This window comes from Bison bison, unplaced genomic scaffold (assembly GCF_000754665.1).
Source record: "Bison bison bison isolate TAMUID 2011002044 unplaced genomic scaffold, Bison_UMD1.0 scf7180017864254, whole genome shotgun sequence".
NCBI lineage: Eukaryota > Metazoa > Chordata > Mammalia > Artiodactyla > Bovidae > Bison > Bison bison.
The window spans coordinates 4,549,284-4,568,768 of record NW_011494826.1 but is presented as its reverse complement, the minus strand read 5'-3'; the positions used below and the strand labels follow the sequence as shown (position 1 = coordinate 4,568,768).

General features: G+C 34.5%; 1 protein-coding gene across 1 annotated transcript in view; it reads left to right on the top strand.

Annotated features, from left to right (window-relative positions):
• Positions 1 to 19,485, top strand: part of ACTR10 (actin-related protein 10 homolog (S. cerevisiae)) — a gene marked incomplete at its 5' end in the record, with an annotated part of 27,439 nt that continues 7,954 nt past the window's right edge. The window contains 10 exons of the mRNA XM_010847770.1: positions 1 to 38; positions 2,461 to 2,533; positions 4,387 to 4,469; positions 6,204 to 6,312; positions 8,442 to 8,549; positions 10,268 to 10,335; positions 10,856 to 10,935; positions 16,156 to 16,191; positions 18,764 to 18,843; positions 18,921 to 18,994. Coding sequence (XP_010846072.1) covers positions 1 to 38; positions 2,461 to 2,533; positions 4,387 to 4,469; positions 6,204 to 6,312; positions 8,442 to 8,549; positions 10,268 to 10,335; positions 10,856 to 10,935; positions 16,156 to 16,191; positions 18,764 to 18,843; positions 18,921 to 18,994 — 749 coding nt within the window. The remainder of the gene's footprint in view (positions 39 to 2,460; positions 2,534 to 4,386; positions 4,470 to 6,203; positions 6,313 to 8,441; positions 8,550 to 10,267; positions 10,336 to 10,855; positions 10,936 to 16,155; positions 16,192 to 18,763; positions 18,844 to 18,920; positions 18,995 to 19,485) is intronic.

Here is a 19,485-nt window from a genome sequence, read left to right as displayed (position 1 = left end):
ACGGCGGTCGTGATAGATCTGGGAGAGGCTTTTACCAAGTGAGTGACTGCGTCCGGAAGGGAGGGCGGGTAGCCGAGCCCCAGGCCCAGCCCGGGTCCTCATCGCAGTCTCTAGGGCGGCTGTTTAGGCCTCCACTTCGCCCCCGGGAGCTCCGCAAATGCCGGCCCCTGTTACCTGCACCGTGGGCGATGCAAATCCCGGGGATCCGTTGGGCGGTCTGGTTCTGATTCCTAGAGAGGCCCAAGAGGCTTCGAGAGAATGGCCTTCACTGCCGCCCCTGTCGTCACCCCCAAACTGAACGGACCCTTTGGGGTCACCTATGCAGGGGATGACAGCGATGACTTAGGCCACGCTTATCCTAATTTTATCTCCTTAGAAAGGTGGTAGCCGAACTGTAATGCTTGATGACGGCCTTCATTATTAAACATTTATTGAACGGAGATGCTATTGGTGCTGGAAATTCAAATGTATCTTGCTTCCCAAGAGTGGGACGTCGAATTAGGAAGACTGAATACGTAACGATCCGAAACCCTGTGGACATTAGAGATCCTCTGTTGCCCACCTGCCCCCCCCCGCCCCCACAGCTTTTAGATTACGAAATTTACCATGTTTTAAAAGGCAACTTGTAAACTCTAGATTAGTGATTCTCAACCTTTTGGATGACATAAATCCTATTGATGACCTAAAGAAAGCCAAAAATACACAAACCTTAAAATACTTGCACACAATTTCAAGACTTGGTGGCCCATCGCAGTGGTCTGTGGACTCCAGATTTAGAACCCTTGCACTGGGCTCAAGAAAAAAGGAAAGTGACAGCCAGAATTGCATATATATAATGGAAACTGTTTGAAAAAATTTTGTATATCCCTGAATAGTGCCTGACATACAGTGTGTGTTTAATAACTATTTGTTGAACAAGTGGTCAGAAGAGCCTGTTTAAGAAATTGGAGGAAAGTCCCTGGCGGTCCAGTGGTTAGTTCTTGGTGCTTTCACTGCCAAGGGCCTGGGTTGAATCTCTGGTTGGGAAACTAAGATCCCATAAGCTACCAAGCATGGCCAAAAAAACCGAAAAGAATTGGACATCAGGTGCTCCATAATTGGATAAACATAGTTCTTGGTTCATGATATTCTCTTACTGTTCTATGCAAGATCTTCCCATATATGCACTGTTAAATTTATTTTAAAGGTTTGTTTTAATAGCATAGTAAGTACCTTGAGGTTGACACCCAAAGATAATTACTTTAGGTATATTGAGGAAATGAGAAGTGGAATGCTAGTATATAGGAGGATGGTTGTTGACAAAGACAACAGGAAAGTGATGAGATGGGTTTATGCATCCAGCCAGTGGGTTACATCCTGGAGTTTGAGGAGCACTGAAACAGGTAAACCTGGGGGTGTAGCTAAAAGAAGATAGAGAAAGCTATTTGGGAATAGGAGGAGATGAGTACTGAAAACCAGACAGGACAAAAAGAGATAATATTGAGATTGAACTTACATGGTAATCGTTTTTAACAGCATTTTTAGCAAAGTTTTGTTTTATGGGAAACAGAAATGGAAATACTTAAATAATCAAGAAAGGAAAATTTTTTTTTTTAAAAGGATGAAGTATTTTATGCAATTTAAAAGATGATGGCAGTGAAAACTAATAGTTTAGGCAGAAGCTTATTTTATGAATTCATGTTATATGAACAGTGTGATTATAATTATGTCAGATATGCATAGTTTTTTTTTTTATGCATAGTTTTAAAAATAGACCAAAGGAAACTTCAGTATGGAAACTAAATAATATTCGAATGATGGAATTATGCGTAACATGAACTATAGGAATGAAATCAGAAACTGGAGTACAGACTCATGGCTGTAGAGATGTGTTACCTAAAATTCAAATAAAAGCTGAATAGTTAATGCTACCGTAAAATAATACACTGGTTTATTTCACTAGTACTAATTCAAAGTGATTTTATTTTTTTTACCTTTAGTTTACTTATGAATGGGCTTCCCTGATAGCTCAGTTGGTAAAGAATCTGCCTGCAATGCAGGAGGCCCCGGTTCGATTCCTCGATGGGGAAGGTCCGCTGGAGAAGGGATAGGCTACCTGCTCCAGTATTCTAGGTCTTCCCGTGTGGCTCAACTGGTAAAGAATCCACCTGCAATACAGGAGACCTGCGTTTGACCCCTGAGTTGGGAAAGTCCCCTGGAGAAGGGAAAAGCTACCCACTCCAGTATTCTGGCCAAGAGAATTCCATGGACGTCCATGGGGTTGCAAAGAGTAGGACACGACAATAGGTGATATTAACTTTTCCTTAGTTTTTTTTCCCCTTTGAATACATCAGAGATGTTTCTAGATGTTTTTGTGACCACTGCTTTGAAAAAAATACACAAAACCTTGTTTCTGTGACAAATATATAGAAAGAATGTTATAATAGTTGAATGTATATCAATTTTCTATTTTATTTGCAGATGTGGATTTGCTGGAGAAACTGGTCCAAGATGTATAATTCCCAGTGTGATAAAAAAAGCTGGCATGCCTAAGGTATTTTTTTTAAACAAATTAGCAAAATAAATGCTGTTCTGTATAATATTTTTAAATATAACTTTAAGTAAGATTGATTAGAACAGTGCTAAATGTATAGCTTAGAGTATAACCCAAGAAAACTTTTTTGATTATTTAGGTTTAATTTTGCATATCGCAAAATTTACCTACTTTAAGCATGCAGTTCAGTGATTTTTGGTAAATATATCAAGTTATGCAGCCATTACCACAGTTCAGTTTTAGAACATTTTTATCATTCTAATAAGATTTCTAATGCGTGTTTATAGTTGATCATCACTTCTACACCACCATGGATGTTGTTTCTGTCTCTACAGATTTGCTTTTTCTATACAACTTGGATATAAATGTAATTCTATAACATTAAGAGAAAGTTTTTAAACTTAGTAAAATAATTGCATGAGCCTTGTAATGTAATTATAGAATCATTTTATTCTTACCCTGTTCAAAAATATGAGCCAGATTCTCATTTCTTTATCTGTAATTCAAAGGACCTGTGAAAAACACATTTTTTAAAAGAAACTTTCTTGCCAGAGTTAATTTTGCAGATTAGGAATTGTGGAACAATAGAAAGAATAATTTTGCATGCCATAAAATTTGCTTGTTAAAATCGAATACAGATATTTCTACCGTAACTCACTATTTGCATTCCTGAAAAACCTCTCCTTGATTGCAAACAAAGACAGGTTTTGGGAAAAATTGGGTTGGAGCAGATAACTTAAAACCCATGTAACTTTGTAATCTGAGCCCTAGCAAAAACAAAAATTAATACCTCAGGAAAAAATTGGAATAACTTTAAGATACAACTGAGCTGAAGGCTCTCTTGGGGATATTTAAAGTAAAATGAATAGTTGAAACTGTTGGTTGCTGGGTACTGAGACACTGAAGGTACAGAAGTGAGCTCTGAGCCGCTTGAGCTATTGTTAAGGTGGGACCAGAAAGAAATGCAGCCCAGTAAAAGGTCTTGAAAGGCTTCACTCTGGTATGGTAGCCCCTGGTACACTGGATCATTTAAACTTTTTTTTTTTGGATCATTTAAACTTTTTAAAAATAAATCTGCAAGAATGCCCATTTCTGTGACCACTGAGTTGATGACTTCCTTTACCTTGATGAAGGTTATAACTCTCCTATTATCATTTTAGCTCCTCTTGCCTAATATGAACTGTACAACCTTCCTTATTATATAGACATTATTCCCTTATTTAACAAATATGAGCATATTTGTTTTCATAAAAGTGCAAGTTGAAGCAGGATGCAGTGAATGGAGCCCTGGTGATGTATTAGTGGTGACTTAGCAGCAGCAGCAGCAGCACCCTGGTTTGGTAGTGTTTGCTTTAGTGGTAATGGTGCATGTTTTTATTTTACCACACATATTTATGAGCTGATTTACTTTGGGACTGTCCCTATATCAACTAAAAGAGACTGTCAAGTGAAGTGCTACTACAGGAGGACAAATGTCAGTGTTTTGGGACTAATTTAACAGAAACTGAACCAAGTCTGGAGTATTTGATGAAGCCTTTGATGCTTTTTAGTTGATGGTGCTTTTTGCTGATGATGCCAAAATAATGTCAGATGAAAAATGTAATGAGCACTGGTCTTTACTCACTGTGCGTACAGTCTTATTCTGTAAACCAAAATGTTTTGTCATCTTGGACATGCCGGTTCTTAAAGATTTCTAATTTAAGTGATTAATCTATTTTTAATATTTACATCTATTCTAAATACAAATTGCTTTTGATTTGTTATCAGAAAATCCATTTGTAAAGTAAATAAACATGTTTAATTTGAGATTATTTTATTACTGTAAATTAATAAATCATTTTAATTTTTTATAGCCTATCAGAGTTGTACAATATAACATCAATACAGAAGAACTATATTCCTACCTAAAGGAATTCATCCATATACTATATTTCAGGTAAAATGCAATTGTGTTTTCCTTGCCCCCCTTCCCCCAGCTTTTCCTAGTGCCCATAATAGTGATATTTAGTCATATTATTTCTAATGTGAAAGAAAAGGTTAATTTCCAACTGCCATTTTAACTTTTTCATATTCAATCTTTTCAAAAGCATGTTTGAAGACTAGAAAACTGGCAAGCATAAGGAAATACTATGTCCATTAGTAAAGGGGATTGGATAATTTAATTACTGTATTAATACATCCATATCGTGAAACACTGTATTGTCAAAAAAGTTTTATATCCATATGTACTGATACAGAAATGTCTTAGATATTCTGTTAATTAAAATCTTATAGAACAGCATCTATGGGATGAATATTTCTGTTAAAATATATAAATATAAATACACAGTAATGATGGAGAAGGAAATGGCAACCCACTCCAGCATTCTTGCCTCGGAAATCCCGTGGATAGAAGATCCTGGAGGGCTACAGACCATGGAGTTGCGAGGGTTGGACACGACTTAGCAACTAAACGACAACAACACACAATAATGAAAATATACAAACTGCTGTTAGTAATAGTTTCTGGTTAGAAGAGGTATAAGGTATTTTTGTACTTTCCAAGTTACAAACTTCTATAATATTTGGAGTCTTGTGAGTGTATACTACTTTTGTAGCTTAAAAAAAGAACACATCCTTTTAATTACTCAAGTTAATATTCATAATAGGGTTTAGTTTTTGTTTTCTGAGATAAATGAATTAATATATGTAAATTTCCTGACACAGTACGTGGCATATAATAAGAGATCAAAAATGTTGTCTTTCTGTGGCATATATATTGATATATATACAATGGAATACTTCTCAGCCATAAAAAAGAATGAAATTTTGCTATTTGTAGCAACATGGATGGATTTGAACTGCATAATGCCAAGTGAGGGCTTCCCTGGTGGCTCAGACAGTAAAGAATCTGCCTGCAATGCAGGAAACCTGGGTTTGATCCTTGAGTCAAGAAGATCCCCTGGAGAAAGGAATGGCTGCCCACTGCAGTATTCTTGCTTGGAGAATTCCATGGACGGAGGAGCCTGGGGGGCTCCGGTGCTTGGGGTCACATAGAGTTGGACATGACTGAGTGACTAACAAATGCAAAGTGAAGTAAGTCAGATAGAAAGACAAATGTTGTATGTTATCACTTCTTTGTGGAATCTAAAAAATACAACAAACCAGTGAATATAACTGGAGAAGGAAATGGGAACCCACTCCAGTGTTCTTGCCTGGAGAATCCCAGGAACGGGGGAGCCTGGTGGGCTGCCATCTATGGGGTCGCACAGAGTCGGACATGACTCAAGCGACTTAGCAGCAGCAGCAGCAGCAGTGAATATAACAAAAAAGAAGCAGACTGACAGACACAGAGAACAAACTAAAGGTTATTAGTGGGGCAACATAGGGGTAGGGGAGTTGGAGGCACAAACTTTTGGGTGTATGATAGGCTCAAGGCTATACTGTACAACATAGGGAATATAGCCAATATTTTGTAATAATTGCAAATGGAAAATAACCTTTAAAAATTGAATAAAGAAATTTCATAACATGAAATAGCGATAAATGTCTTTCGTGGATCATAAAATGAAGATATCTTTTTGTTATAAAGCTTCTTAAGTGAAAATGGTACAGTTTCTTTAACCTTAACAAATTGCATTATGTAAAAAAATACAAACTTTTAAAATTGTTAAAAACTATCATTTTTCAGGCATCTATTGGTGAATCCCAGAGACCGCAGAGTTGTGGTTATCGAGTCTGTATTATGTCCTTCCCACTTCAGAGAGACACTCACTCGTGTTCTTTTCAAGTATTTTGAGGTACCTGTTTTTTATGTTGTTTTTAGAAGGTACTCAAAGCTTAAACTAAAAGGTCCTCATTTTTTTTCCTTCGTTGAAAAGAGGAATTGGATGACAAAATAAACTGACCATCTGTTTTCTTTGTATGGTTATTTCATGCATAATTAGCATTTTATCTAATACTTAGATAATTGGATAATTGAAGGTTCCTATTTATTGCTCTTTCTTTTATTATTTTACTACAGGTTTTAAGTTTTGGGTTTGTTTGTTTTTTTCTCCTGAAATGAAAACTTCTTTGGTGAAGTTTATGATATTTTTCTTCCAGGTCTCTCTAGTTTTCATTTTTTAGGTATGCTGACTGTTCTAAATTTTCCAGCTCTTTCATTTTCATTTCATAGGCTTTAAATTCCTAGAAATGAATTCAAATAATGTCTCCCATAGAGTAAGTGGACAATGCCAGGAATGACTCTTAGATCTTGATATTAGTGATATTATTCATAACTATCATTTTATATGAGTTAAGTAAGATTATTTTAAAGACCAAAATTATGACATAAGATGATTACATTTCATAGTAGGCCAAAATCTTTATTGTTTAACATTTTAAAAATCTTTGCCTTGCAAATTTAAAGTTTTTTTAGCAAGAGTGTATAAAATATGTACAATATATAAGAAACTGAGCACATAAAAATGTAATTTTCATACATTCTACCGAATACAAAATATATCAAAAATCACAATTTATTTATCAGATAAGGGCAGTTAATTTTTCTAAGTTATAATTTAGTAGGACAGATACAGAGAAACAGGTTACATATCCTCCTATACTTAACTGTACATACCCTATACATACCCTATACCCTATACATACCCTCCTATACTTAAATCAGGAATTTGGTTTGCAGTAGAGAGAATGCAAAACATAGTAAGAAGTTACTTCAGCTCTTCTCTAAATAAAATAGATGATTTTCTGTATTTTTACTGGGACTTAGCATTTGAGTTTTGTTTGTTAGTGTTCTTATCTAGTATATTACCAGAATACCTGCTGTACTTAGGCAAGGGAAATTTATCCATTATTTTGTTTGCTATTTGGTTATGATGGACTTCCATATTTTGATTGAATTTGGCAGGATTTTCACTGAAAAGTGTCACTTAGAACTAAGGATTTTTGTAGTTCTTCACTTTTGTTTTTAACTATTATAACATTTAAAAAATATAATTCATATTATAAACTTTGTGAGTAAGGACAGTCAAGAATTCTTTTTCTCTGTTTCTATTTCAACCATTTTATAGCACTAAATAAAGAATTAACTGATTTACTTGAATTCACACATAATCAAAATATACTGTAATACACAAAAACATTCTTTGAGTTCTGTAAGTTGTTTCATTTTGAAATGACACTTATAAAGCATTTCTATTAACTCAGTTCTTTCTCTTTTGGAAGAAAAACTGAAAACAATAAAGGAATGGTCCAGAAACATGCATTCAAAGAAAATGCTAAATTCAAAAAATAGATATCTTTACCATCATTTGAGTTGTGTTTATGTTAGTGTTCTTATCTGGTATAGATAGAAACAGAGAAATTGGATGGGGAACACATGTACACCCATGGCTGATTTATGTCAGTGTGTGGCAAAAACCACTACAGTATTGTAAAATAATTAGCCTCCAACTGAAATAAATAAATAAATTAAAAAAGAAATCAAGAAAAAAAATTACTACAATTAAATCAATTAGTGCTTCACACAACCTGTTCACACAACCCGTGTGCACAGGCTGAGCAAAAAAAAAAAAAAAGGTAAAAACATCTCTTTATTTTTTAAATTTAGCATTTTCTTTGAATGTGTGTTTCTGGACCATCACTTTATTATTTTCGGTTTTTCTTCCAAAAGAGAAAGAACTGAGTTAATAGAAATGTTTTATAATTGTCATTTCAAAATGAAACAACTTATAGAACTCAAAGAATGTTTTTGTGTATTACAGTATATTTTGATTATGTGTGAATTCAAGTAAATCAGTTAATTCTTTATTAGGTGCTATAAACTGGTTGAGTAAGTATCATAATTATGAATTTTTTCAAATATATTTGAAATGTAAAGGAAACACGTTCAACTACTGACTTTCATTCTGGTTTTGTTGTTTTCTAGGTTCCGTCTGTCTTGCTTGCTCCAAGTCATCTAATGGCTCTTCTTACACTTGGGATAAACTCTGCCATGGTCCTAGATTGTGGATATAGGGAGAGCCTGGTGTTACCTGTATCTTTTTTGTAAACCAGCTAATTTTGCAGTTTTTACTCTAGTTTGAAATAATTAGTTAGGCTTATTACAAATTGTTTTTGTTGCATCACGCTATTTTGGATTATCATGTACAAATATGATATATGTGGGAAAAATTCACAGGATTTTGAGATTTAGATGTACTTTCTGTAGAAATTGTCATTATGGCTTGATCCCAGTATATACTCCAGAGATCAGACCTAGGATCAAAGAAGTTGGATAGGATAGTAAAGTTTTAAAATAAGTCATATGAAGAGTGATTGGAAACAAATGAGAAAGTTAAATCAAGAAGAATTAAAACTTAATGACAACATGAGAACTGCCTTCAAAAAACTGAAGGGCTCACTGTCGAAAAGTAAATTCCTTTTTTTCCTCTCAATTTCCTGAGGCTATCATGGGGACAGTATGGCATAGGGTTTGTGAGTTTGGGGTTTGGAATCAAATACATAAGTTTAAGTCTCAGCTAAGCTTTCTAGTTGTATGATGTTGGGCAAGTAGCTTACTCTCCCCTTGGCCCAGGTTTCCTCATCTGTGAAATGGGAATTAAAATAATTGCACCTCATAGGGGTATTGTGTGACTAGAGTGAGATAATAAGTGTAAAGTATTTAGTATAGAACCTGGCACATAACTTACGCAGTAAGTGCTGTAGTTTTTGTATCATATGCCATAGGGAAGAACTCCCTAGTAATTTCAGCTGTTACAAAATGAAATTACTGACTATAAACTGGTCTATTCTCAGTCATTAAATGAATTTAAGTATAGGTATAAATATTTCTTACAAGCGTTAGAGTAGATATTTGCTACATTTGAAAAGGAATTTGAAGTGCGTAAGTGCGAAACTCTTGGAATTTTGAGATCTATATGTGTGTTTGTTAGAAGAAATAATCATGGGAAGGAAATCAAGGATCATTAGCTGCTCAGGAACTGAATTAGGCAATAGCTTTTTAAAATAGAAAGTATTTCGTGTGTAAGTCTCATAACAAAAAGTATTATTATATAAGTGAGAAGCTGAAAGTTGAGATAGGTGGCTGACCCAAGTTAATAGAAGTGTACAGCAAGATACAAACCCATGTTAGTTTTCAAAGCCAGTGTTCCTACCCATAGACTTTTTGCTTTTCATAAATAATGTACTTTATAAAACATCAGGAAAAACAACATGTAAAATAAGGTAGCAAATCCATAGTACAATATTGTTCACTGTTCTCTCAGCTCTAATAGAAATACAGTGTGAGACATGTAATTTAAAATTTTTCTAAGAGCTACAAAGTTTACAAATACAAATGAAGGAGATGAAATTAGTAGTGTATTTAGTCCAGTATATTTAAAATATTATCATTTAAATATATAATTAACATAATTATAATGGAATATTTTACAGTTTTTTTTTTTTTTACTGTTTTCTAAATTTGTTGTGGAATTTATTCTTATAGTGTATCTTAGTTCAGACCAGCCGTATGTGGACAGTGGCTACTTTTTTGGACACCCAGGCTCTAACAGATGAGTTCTCTGTGTGTGTTGTTTACCATGTATTTGTATGTATATGTTTAGCTATTTTCTTTGGAGAAGAAAAAAAGACTGATTTTTCTGTAACTCCTTAAAGAATTTAGCCGGCCAAGCTGATATAGAATAATAGTGCAGAGGTGAGGGAAACACATTTTTACCTCCTCAACTAGTAATATCCTTGACTACCTTATAGATATATGAAGGAATCCCAGTACTAAATTGTTGGGGAGCACTCCCCTTAGGAGGAAAAGCTCTTCACAAGTAAGTTTCCTGGCATTTAGCACATTGCTTCACCTGTACCAAAAAAGCAGATGTTAAAGAAATAAAAAACAAACAAAAAGTAACAACAACAAAAAAAAGATGCTACTTTTTTGACAGTGATCAATAGAAGACTTGTAATGTGGACATTCATTGTTATTTATTCCATTCTTTACTTCTCTGGCTGCTCAGACGGTAAAAGCGTCTGCCTACAAAGCGGGAGACCTGGGTTCAATCCCTGGGTCAGGAAGATCCCCTGGAGAAGGAAATGGCAACCCACTCCAGTACTCGTTCCTGGAAAATCCCATGGACGGAAGAGCCTGGTAGGCTACAGTCCATGGGGTCGCAAAGAATTGGACACGACTGAGAGACTTCACTTTATTAACCTTGAGTATGTTCATCTTTTAAGGGTAAAACCACAGTTATTTAAAGCATCATGTTCTGTTATGAAGTAAAAGTATTAAGTAGAAAAAGGATATCAATTGCAATATTTTAATTACAGTAACTTTTTTTTCTTCTTCAGGGAGTTGGAAACTCAACTGTTGGAACAATGTACTGTTGACACAGGTGCTGCTAAAGAACAGAGCCTTCCCTCTGTGATGGGTAAAATCATTTTAATCTATTTAAGAGTGGTTTACATTCAACTCATTTTTCCCCCCCACACTGCATACTTACTCTCATTTTCTCACATCACTCTGATGTCCTGGCTCCAATTACAAGGTCATTATTGAGCTGTTGTTAATCACCAGATCTAGTAGTTAAATTTTAATCATTCTTTCCAGAACTTTTAACATCATGGATTATCATATACTCTCTTTTTAAAAAAAAATTTTTATTGAAGTATAGTTGATTTACAATGTTATATTAATTTCTGCTGTGTAGCAAAGTGACTCAGTTATACATATATATATATATATCTTTTTTCATATGGTTTATCACAAGATATTGAATATAGTTAACCCTAACCCTAACCCACTCCAGTACTTTTGCCTGGAAAATCCCATGGACGGAGGACCCTAGTGGGCCGCAGTCCATGGGGTCGCTAAGAGTCGGTCACGACTGAGCGACTTCACTTTCACTTTCCACTTTCATGCATTGGAGAAGGAAATGGCAAGCCACTCCAGTGTTCTTGCCTGGAGAATCCCAGGGATGGGGGAGCCTGGTGGGCTGCCGTCTATGGGGCACAGAGTCGGACACGACTGAAGCGACTTAGCAGCAGCAGCAGTACCATACAGTAGGACCTTGTTATTTATCCATTTTGTATGTACTAGTTTGCATCTGGATCATCATGTACTCCTGATACTACTTTCCTTAGCTTTCAGGACTTTTCTTCCTTTGTGGTTTTCTTTTAGTTCTCCAACTATTCCTTCCTAGTTTGCTCTGCTCTTTCTTTCCCTGCTGATATTCTTCTAGGGATCCATTTTTTGTTCCTTTTTTTCTCCTACTGGCTTTTTAAACGTGATCTCATGTGTTCCCATAACTTCAGCTACATCTATATGCTGTTGATTCTTAACTGTATCACTGAGCCTGGCCCTTCTTCTAAACTTCATGTTTTCAGCTCATTTTAGATAGAAACTACATATGCCTCTAGGCATCTCAAACTTAAGGCTTCTAAAAGTAAACACATTATCTCTTCCCCTAAATTCATTCTAACAAATCATTGTTGGATTATTTCTTTCTGAGCTCACATTTTAGAAAACTAGTGTATCAATCCTTTGAATTCTTCCTCAGAAATCTGTTTTTTGTCTTGTTTTTTTTTTTTTTCTGTCCTCCATAACACGGAACATTTGAAAACAAAGACATTGTAAACTAGGTCCTCATTGCTTCTTTCTTGGAGCCTACTCTTTGGACCCATTTAGTCTATTTCATACTCTTGCCAGGAATAACTTTCACAGAATTAATTTGATTACATTATTCTTTTGCTTGAGAATTTTTGCTGGTCCCCACAGGTTAAAATCCAAATTATTGGTTTGATACACATGTTTCTTTACAATCCAACTTTATTCTACCCTTTAACTTTAACTTAGCTTTAGCTTTAACTACTAAACTCAACCCTTTGCACCTTATTTCAGCTGTAGTAAATTTCTTACCTCTTCCAGGCTATATTCCTGGCACCGTTGTTCTTCCATAACCCCATGCCTTCATTTATACTGTTTCTTTACCTGGAATGTTTTTCTTTACCTATTTGAGTTTTTTATCTATCTCCTTGACAGAAAGGTCATTTAAATTATGAAGCCTTCCTCATTTCCCTAAGCAGAATAAATTATTCCCCTCTCTGTTACACCCTCAGCAGTATTAATTATAGTACATTTTAACTTTTTCTGTCAGTAGACTTTGAGAATCCCTGTCTTGTTTATTTTTCAAGCACCTGGACGTTGAATAAATGTTGGAAAGAGAAGGGCAGGTTGTTAGGACTTTTATCCTTACATGTATTGTTTCCTGTTGTCTTTAGATAGTTAAGATAATAGCATTCTTTATTCTGTAGATCAGTTTATTATTCATCCATTCCAGATAAACTTTGTTACCTTTTTAGTGTAGTTTAATGTAGCATCCCAAGATTTTTTTCTTTTTGGTTCATGGCATGTGGGATCTTAGTTCCCCAACCAAGGACATGAACCCATCCCCCTGCAGTGAAAGCACAGAGTCTTAACCACTGGATACCAGGGAAGTCCCCCAAGATATTTTAAATAAAAGTCTTCATTAAAATTGACCTTAATATTTCCTTAAAATTCTGAACTGTGTGTTCTTAGACACTTTCTCTTTTTTTTAAATCTTTAATTGAAGGATATTTGCTTTACAGTGCTGTCTTGGTTTCTGCCATACATCAACATGAATCAGCCATAAATATACATATTTCCCCTCTCTGTTGAACCTTTCTCCTACCCCCATCCCACCCCTCCCCTCTAGGTTGTCACAGCACCGGGTTTGAGCTCCCTGTGTCATACAGCACATTCCCACTGGCTGTCTGTTTTACATTTGGTGATGTGTATTTATCATTGCTGCTTCTCAGTTTGCCCCACCTTCTCCTTCCACTCCTGCATCTACAAGTCTGTTCTTTATGTCTGCCTCTCCGTTGCTGCCATGCAAATAAGTTCATCAGTACCCTTTTTCTAGATTCCATATGTATACACATTGATATGTGGTATTTTTCTCCTTTTGACTTACTTCACTCTGTGTAACAGGCTCTAGGTTCATCTAGCTCTCTAGAACTGACTCAAATTCATTCTTTTTTATGGCTGAGCAATATTCCGTTGTATATATGTACCACAACTTCTTTATCCATTCATCTGTTGATGGACATCTAGGTTGGACACCCTTTTCTTAACCAACTGTCTTGAAGTCTGATTCTAATCTTTCCTTCTAATATGCCCCCAAATCTTGACTCTGTCATCGTAAGCCATATATTCCCCATAGTTGAGGAATTAAATCGTATCACTGTTTGCTGAAGGATTCACTTAGAAGGGAGGCTCCCCTGATGGCTCAGACAGTAAAGAATCTGCCAGCAATGTAGAAGACTCAGGTTTCATTCTGGGTCAGGAAGCTCCCCTGGAGAAGGGAGTGGCTATCCATTCTAGTATTCTAACCTGGAGAATCATGGACAGAGGAGCCTGGCGGGCTACAGGCCATGGGATCGCAGAGAGTTAGACAAAACCGTGTGACTAACACTTTTACTTTCCACTTAGGATCAGAAATGCGAATATATTTTAAATATCTCTTATCATGGTTCTGACAAAGATTAGATCTAAGTCCTACATATATTTGGTATCCTTAAGTGACCTCTTTATTTAGTATTTAGAACCTTGTTCAAAAAAGAATGAATATACTAACTTAAAACTTACAAAGACTAATACATTAATTTAAAAAGTATAGTTGAAAAGTAAATTATATGTAAAATATTATACTTATTATTCTAAATTAGCTGAAATTTAAATATGACTTTTCAAAGCCAGAGCCAATGAATGCCTCATTTGCAGTGTTTAAATGGCTGTGATTAAACCGCTAAGATTGAGAAGCTCCTTCCCAAAGCCAGCATCTACTCCTAACTAAAATAAGCCTTTTATTTTCAAGCTTGCCTTCCATGTTGCCTAGAGAAAACTTTCTCACATTACCAAATGTCTTTGGCACATGTTGGAGTTCATTTGAATTTTCCTAGAGAGAGTTTAGCACATGTGAAATGTTACAGTTTTTAGCACTTATTCTTAAATTTGTACATTCTTTATAATCTAGTTACATTTCTCTCATCTATATATAGCCAGGTTTAAATTGATTTGGAAATCTTTATATTCTCCATGGGATAAATTTTAACATTTAACATTCAGATCAGATCAGTTGCCCAGTTGTGTCCGACTCTTTGCGACCCCATGAATCGCAGCACTCCAGGCCTCCCTGTCCATCACCAACTCCCGGAGTTCACTGAGACTCAGTTCCATCGAGTCAATGATGCCATCCAGCCATCTCATCCTCCGTCGTCCCCTTCTCCTCCTGCCCCCAATCCCTCCCAGCAATCAGAGTTCCCAGCAACTCTTCGCATGAGGTGGCCAAAGTACTGGAGTTTCAGCTTCAGCATCATTCCTTCCAAAGAAATCCCAGGGCTGATCTCCTTAGGAGTCTTCAAACTTTTTGATCACACACTGGCCTCACCAGTAAAAAAAATTTTGAATATATACCTGCAATACATACTTATATTTATACTAATTTATAAAGTTTATGTATATCATTATTACTGTATTATGAAACACACAAGAATTTGGAAAGGACCAATAAAGGACCAATGTAATACCTTTATTATAATAAAGGTAAAATAATAATTCCAAATTCATATTTACTAATGGTAAATTTTTTTGCTCCCTCTTAAAAAATTTGTGATTAAATAGTTTATTAATTTTTAAAGATTATGGCTTAACATCTTAAAGATGTGGTTTTTAATTTTAATTCTTTCAGTAACAGACAAGATATGTAGCTCCAGATGGAAGAAGTGCATGATTACCCTTACTAAATCATGGTTCCTTTTATAGCTATAAATTTCTGTCTTCCTTGACATAAATAATTTGTTCTTACAAATTAATGAGACTGTTTTTACATATTTAACAATGGATTAAAAATTCTGAGTTTCAAAGATTCTAAATTTTTGAGTCTGACTTGGAAAACTTGATTTATTGGCAACAAAATTACATAACAATGATAACATATCCAAACATTATCTTTTAAAATCTTTCTAAAAATTTGAAGAAATCTATATAATAGGTACTTTCTCACTCATTTTTTTAAAAATCACGTTTACCTTGAAGAAAAAAATTGTCTATGCATGATTCTTTTTACAAATATGCATAAAGTTAGTATGTCACTCACTGACAGTCATTCATTATCATAGGAAAGATAAGCCAACTTGAAACTTCCCTTTTTGTAAAAGAAAAGTACGTAGCTCATTTTTAAGCCTTACTATTTCTTGTAAGTACTTTAACACAAGATAACCAGCAAATCTTTTTATGGTAAAAAAGATTTCCTTGGTCAGTTCCTATCCAATGCCATTTATTCTGCTATATTTTTAAGGTCTTTTTTTTTTTAATCAAATTTATGAGTATTAGTCACATTCTTTAGTACTTTGTGTACATCTGGCTTCAACTTCTGTGCTTTGGCTTGACTTTGAATGCTGACATTTCCTCCCTTTTTAGGGAGGAACCTGATTTTTCTATTTGTCTTTTAAAAAAAATTATAGTACTTTTTAATAGTTTGCTGAAATGGAAAATGGAAATGTGAGTGCAATTTAATAGACTGTTTCTGCTTATTAAAGTTCTATAGTTGTAAATAAAATTTCTGTTTTAGGTTCAATTCCAGAAGGTATCTTGGAGGACATTAAAGGTAAACTAAGTTCCTATTTTTTTTCCTTTCATCATTAAATATTCATTTGGAGGGCATGTTTCTAAGTATTTATACAGATACAAAATGTATTAAATTTATAATGCAGTAACCTAAAACTACTTAACATATATCCTATGGAATAATGTATATAAAATTTTGGTTTTTCTTCAGATTTGTGGAAGCTTTTGGCATTATTTATTTTTTTTAATTTGGCCACACCACCAGCTTGTGGGATCTTAGTTCCCTGACCAGGGATGGAACCCAGGCCCTCGGCAGTGAGTGCACAGTTCTAAGCACTAGACTTCCTGAGAATTCCCTTTTGGTATTACTTTTAATGTACTAGTAAAGAAACTTCTCAGTGATAGAGATACAGAGTTACTAGGGAATTAGTAGTTTTCACAGTATGAATTAACAATTATACTGCTTATGGAAACTACTGATTTTATGTTTAGCTTTTTTTTTTTCTTTAGTATTTTAAATGCATTTTTATAATGTTAAAAAAATCATTTTACTGACTTCAGAAATTCTACAGTTGGGTAAATATATTAGATTCACTTTAATAAGATACATTATTAATATTCCTCCTTTGCTAGAGTATATTTTTATGATAATGTTTAAATTGAGTTTTCTGGTATCTTGATTCACTGAAAGGAAATCAGTTAAACTATAGCGTTCTTCATTATTAAGTGTCATATAAAATTAATACTCTAGAATGTTTAATAGAGAATTAGACAATAATGAATTCTAAAATTAAATGGGACCTGGAGATATTCTGGTACAGCTGGGTCCCTGAGATATTAAATGATTTATTCATTGTCACACAATAGGTAAGGTGAGAGCTAGGGCTGCAAAATAGATCTTGTTCTTCATTATATTGCTTACTTATGTGGCATAATTATCTAAACCCTCTTCAGTTATTATAAAACTTCAGTCATTTCTTCATTATTTTTGCAGAAGCTCAAATAATAGAGGAAATATCTCAAGTGAAATGAATAGTTTCTCTTCCATTCTTCCAGTCCTATTCTCCATAATGTAACAGTTGATAACTTCTTGGAATATTTCTTTCCATATAGCCTCCAACTTGTGAAAAGAAGTTTTGCATTAGCCAGGCAAACATCAGATTGGCAAAAATTTGAAAGATAGACATTTAGTGTTGGTGAGATTGGGAAAATTAATATATTGCTATTAATAAGAATTGAAAACTAACCTTTTTGGAAGGCACTCTGGCATATTTATAAAAATGGAAAGATATGCATCCTCTGCAAGAGGGAATGCGGAATGAAATTTGATGCCTTCATCATAAGGATTACCATATGGCTTTTTATTTATTTATTGGGTACCCCAGATGGGACCCATATAACTTTTAAAAAGGAGGAGATAGATGTATTGATTTGGAAGGGTATCAATAATATATGAAGGGAAAAAGCATGTTGCTGGAAAATATGTGTAGTAGGAACCCATTTATATTAAAAACAAATATGCAATATGTACACTTAACTCTCACAAACTTCCTATGTTACTTATGTAATACCTAAGTTTTTTCAATTAGTTTAAAATCCTTAAGTGTAATTTATCTGTTCTCGGGTTTTTAATTCAATGAATTTAGTTTCCTTAAAGAACACCTTCATATGCTAAGTATGTAAGATGTTGAGCATCTGCGTATTCACATTTCTTAAATAGTTAATGAAGACTTAAAGTTGTAACTTGAGCACCAGCTTACTGTAAGTCAAAGTATAGTTGACTTACAGTATCTCAGGGAATAGCAAACTGATTCAGTTATATATATTCTTTCTCTTTTCTTTTTTTTTTTTGCCACACCATGAGGTATGTGAGATCTTAGTTCCCCGACCAGGGATCAAAGCTGTGCCTCCTGCATTGGGAGCACAGAGTTTTAACCACTAGATTGCCAGGGAAGTCCCCAGTTATGCATCTTCTTTTTCAGAATCTTTTCCATTATAGGTTATTACAAGATATTGAATATAGTCCCTTGTGCTATACAGTAGGTTCTTGGCATATTTTAGATTCTTAACAAGTATATTTTGAATTAGTAAATGTAAAGAATTTTGTATAATGTTATGTCAACATGTTTTGTAAGTAACCAAATCATTAGATTTCTTGCTCTCAATGTCAGTTTTGTCCCTTCTTGAAAAAATTTTTTATTTCTTACTTATTTATGAAAATAATTTGAAGCCACTTATTATAAAAGGTACTTTGCAGCAGAAATAATATTTAAAAGAATAAATGTTCAAAGTGAAAAAAAGGTGATGTAGTGTGCAAAGAGGGAGAAAAAACCGTAAACTAAAGAGTGTTACTGTAGCTAAGGCCAAAATTTAGCTTTGTGTTCTGACCAACCAAGATTTTTTTTAATGTGGCTTTGTGGCAGGGAAATGTCTTATGATTCTGTAGTGAATGAAAGCTTTTTAGATGTGAATAAATTGTAAGCTAACTAAAGACAGAGTTAGTTTATAAAATCGGAAGGAACAGATGATTAACATGTTTACTTGAATAGAATTGTTTTAACTGGAACATTGACTCAATCACAAACCGTAATGATGTCTCCTTTTCTTTTAAGTGCGCACTTGCTTTGTTAGTGATCTGAAGCGTGGACTAAATATCCAGGCAGCAAAATTTAATATTGATGGGAATACTGAGGTAAGCTGAAAAAGAAATGTATATCCTTTTTGTAGGTTGTACTTTGTTTACTTATGCCTGTGATATTTATATTTCAGCGTCCCTCACCACCCCCAAATGTTGACTACCCATTAGATGGAGAGAAGATTTTACATGTCCTTGGATCAATCAGGTTAGACCTTAATTTTTACAAGCAAAATAATGAACTAAAATAAATTTTTGGCCTTAATATTTTTGAAGCCTTTAGTATTATTAATTTACTAAGTATGTGTTTTTCATTAAGCTTCATCATTCATCATTGGGGCTTCCCTGGTAGCTCAGATGGTAAAGCATCTGCCTGCAATGCAGGAGACCCGGGTTCAATCCCTGGGTCAGGAAGATCACCTGGAGAAAGAAATGGCAACCACTCCAGTATTTTTGTCTGGAGAATCCCATGGACAGAGGAGCCTGGTGGGCTACAGTCAATGGGGTCGCAAAAGAGTTGGACACGACTGAGTGACTAACACACTTTATCATTATTTTTATTATTCAACTTTTTAAAAGTTAAAAAAAAATTTTTTTCTGTTCTTCAGAGTAATTCAGAATTAGCCATTCTTTGAGTTGGAGGATAAAGTATGATACTTTAAAACAGGATTCATCAAACTTTAAAAAAAAATTTTATTT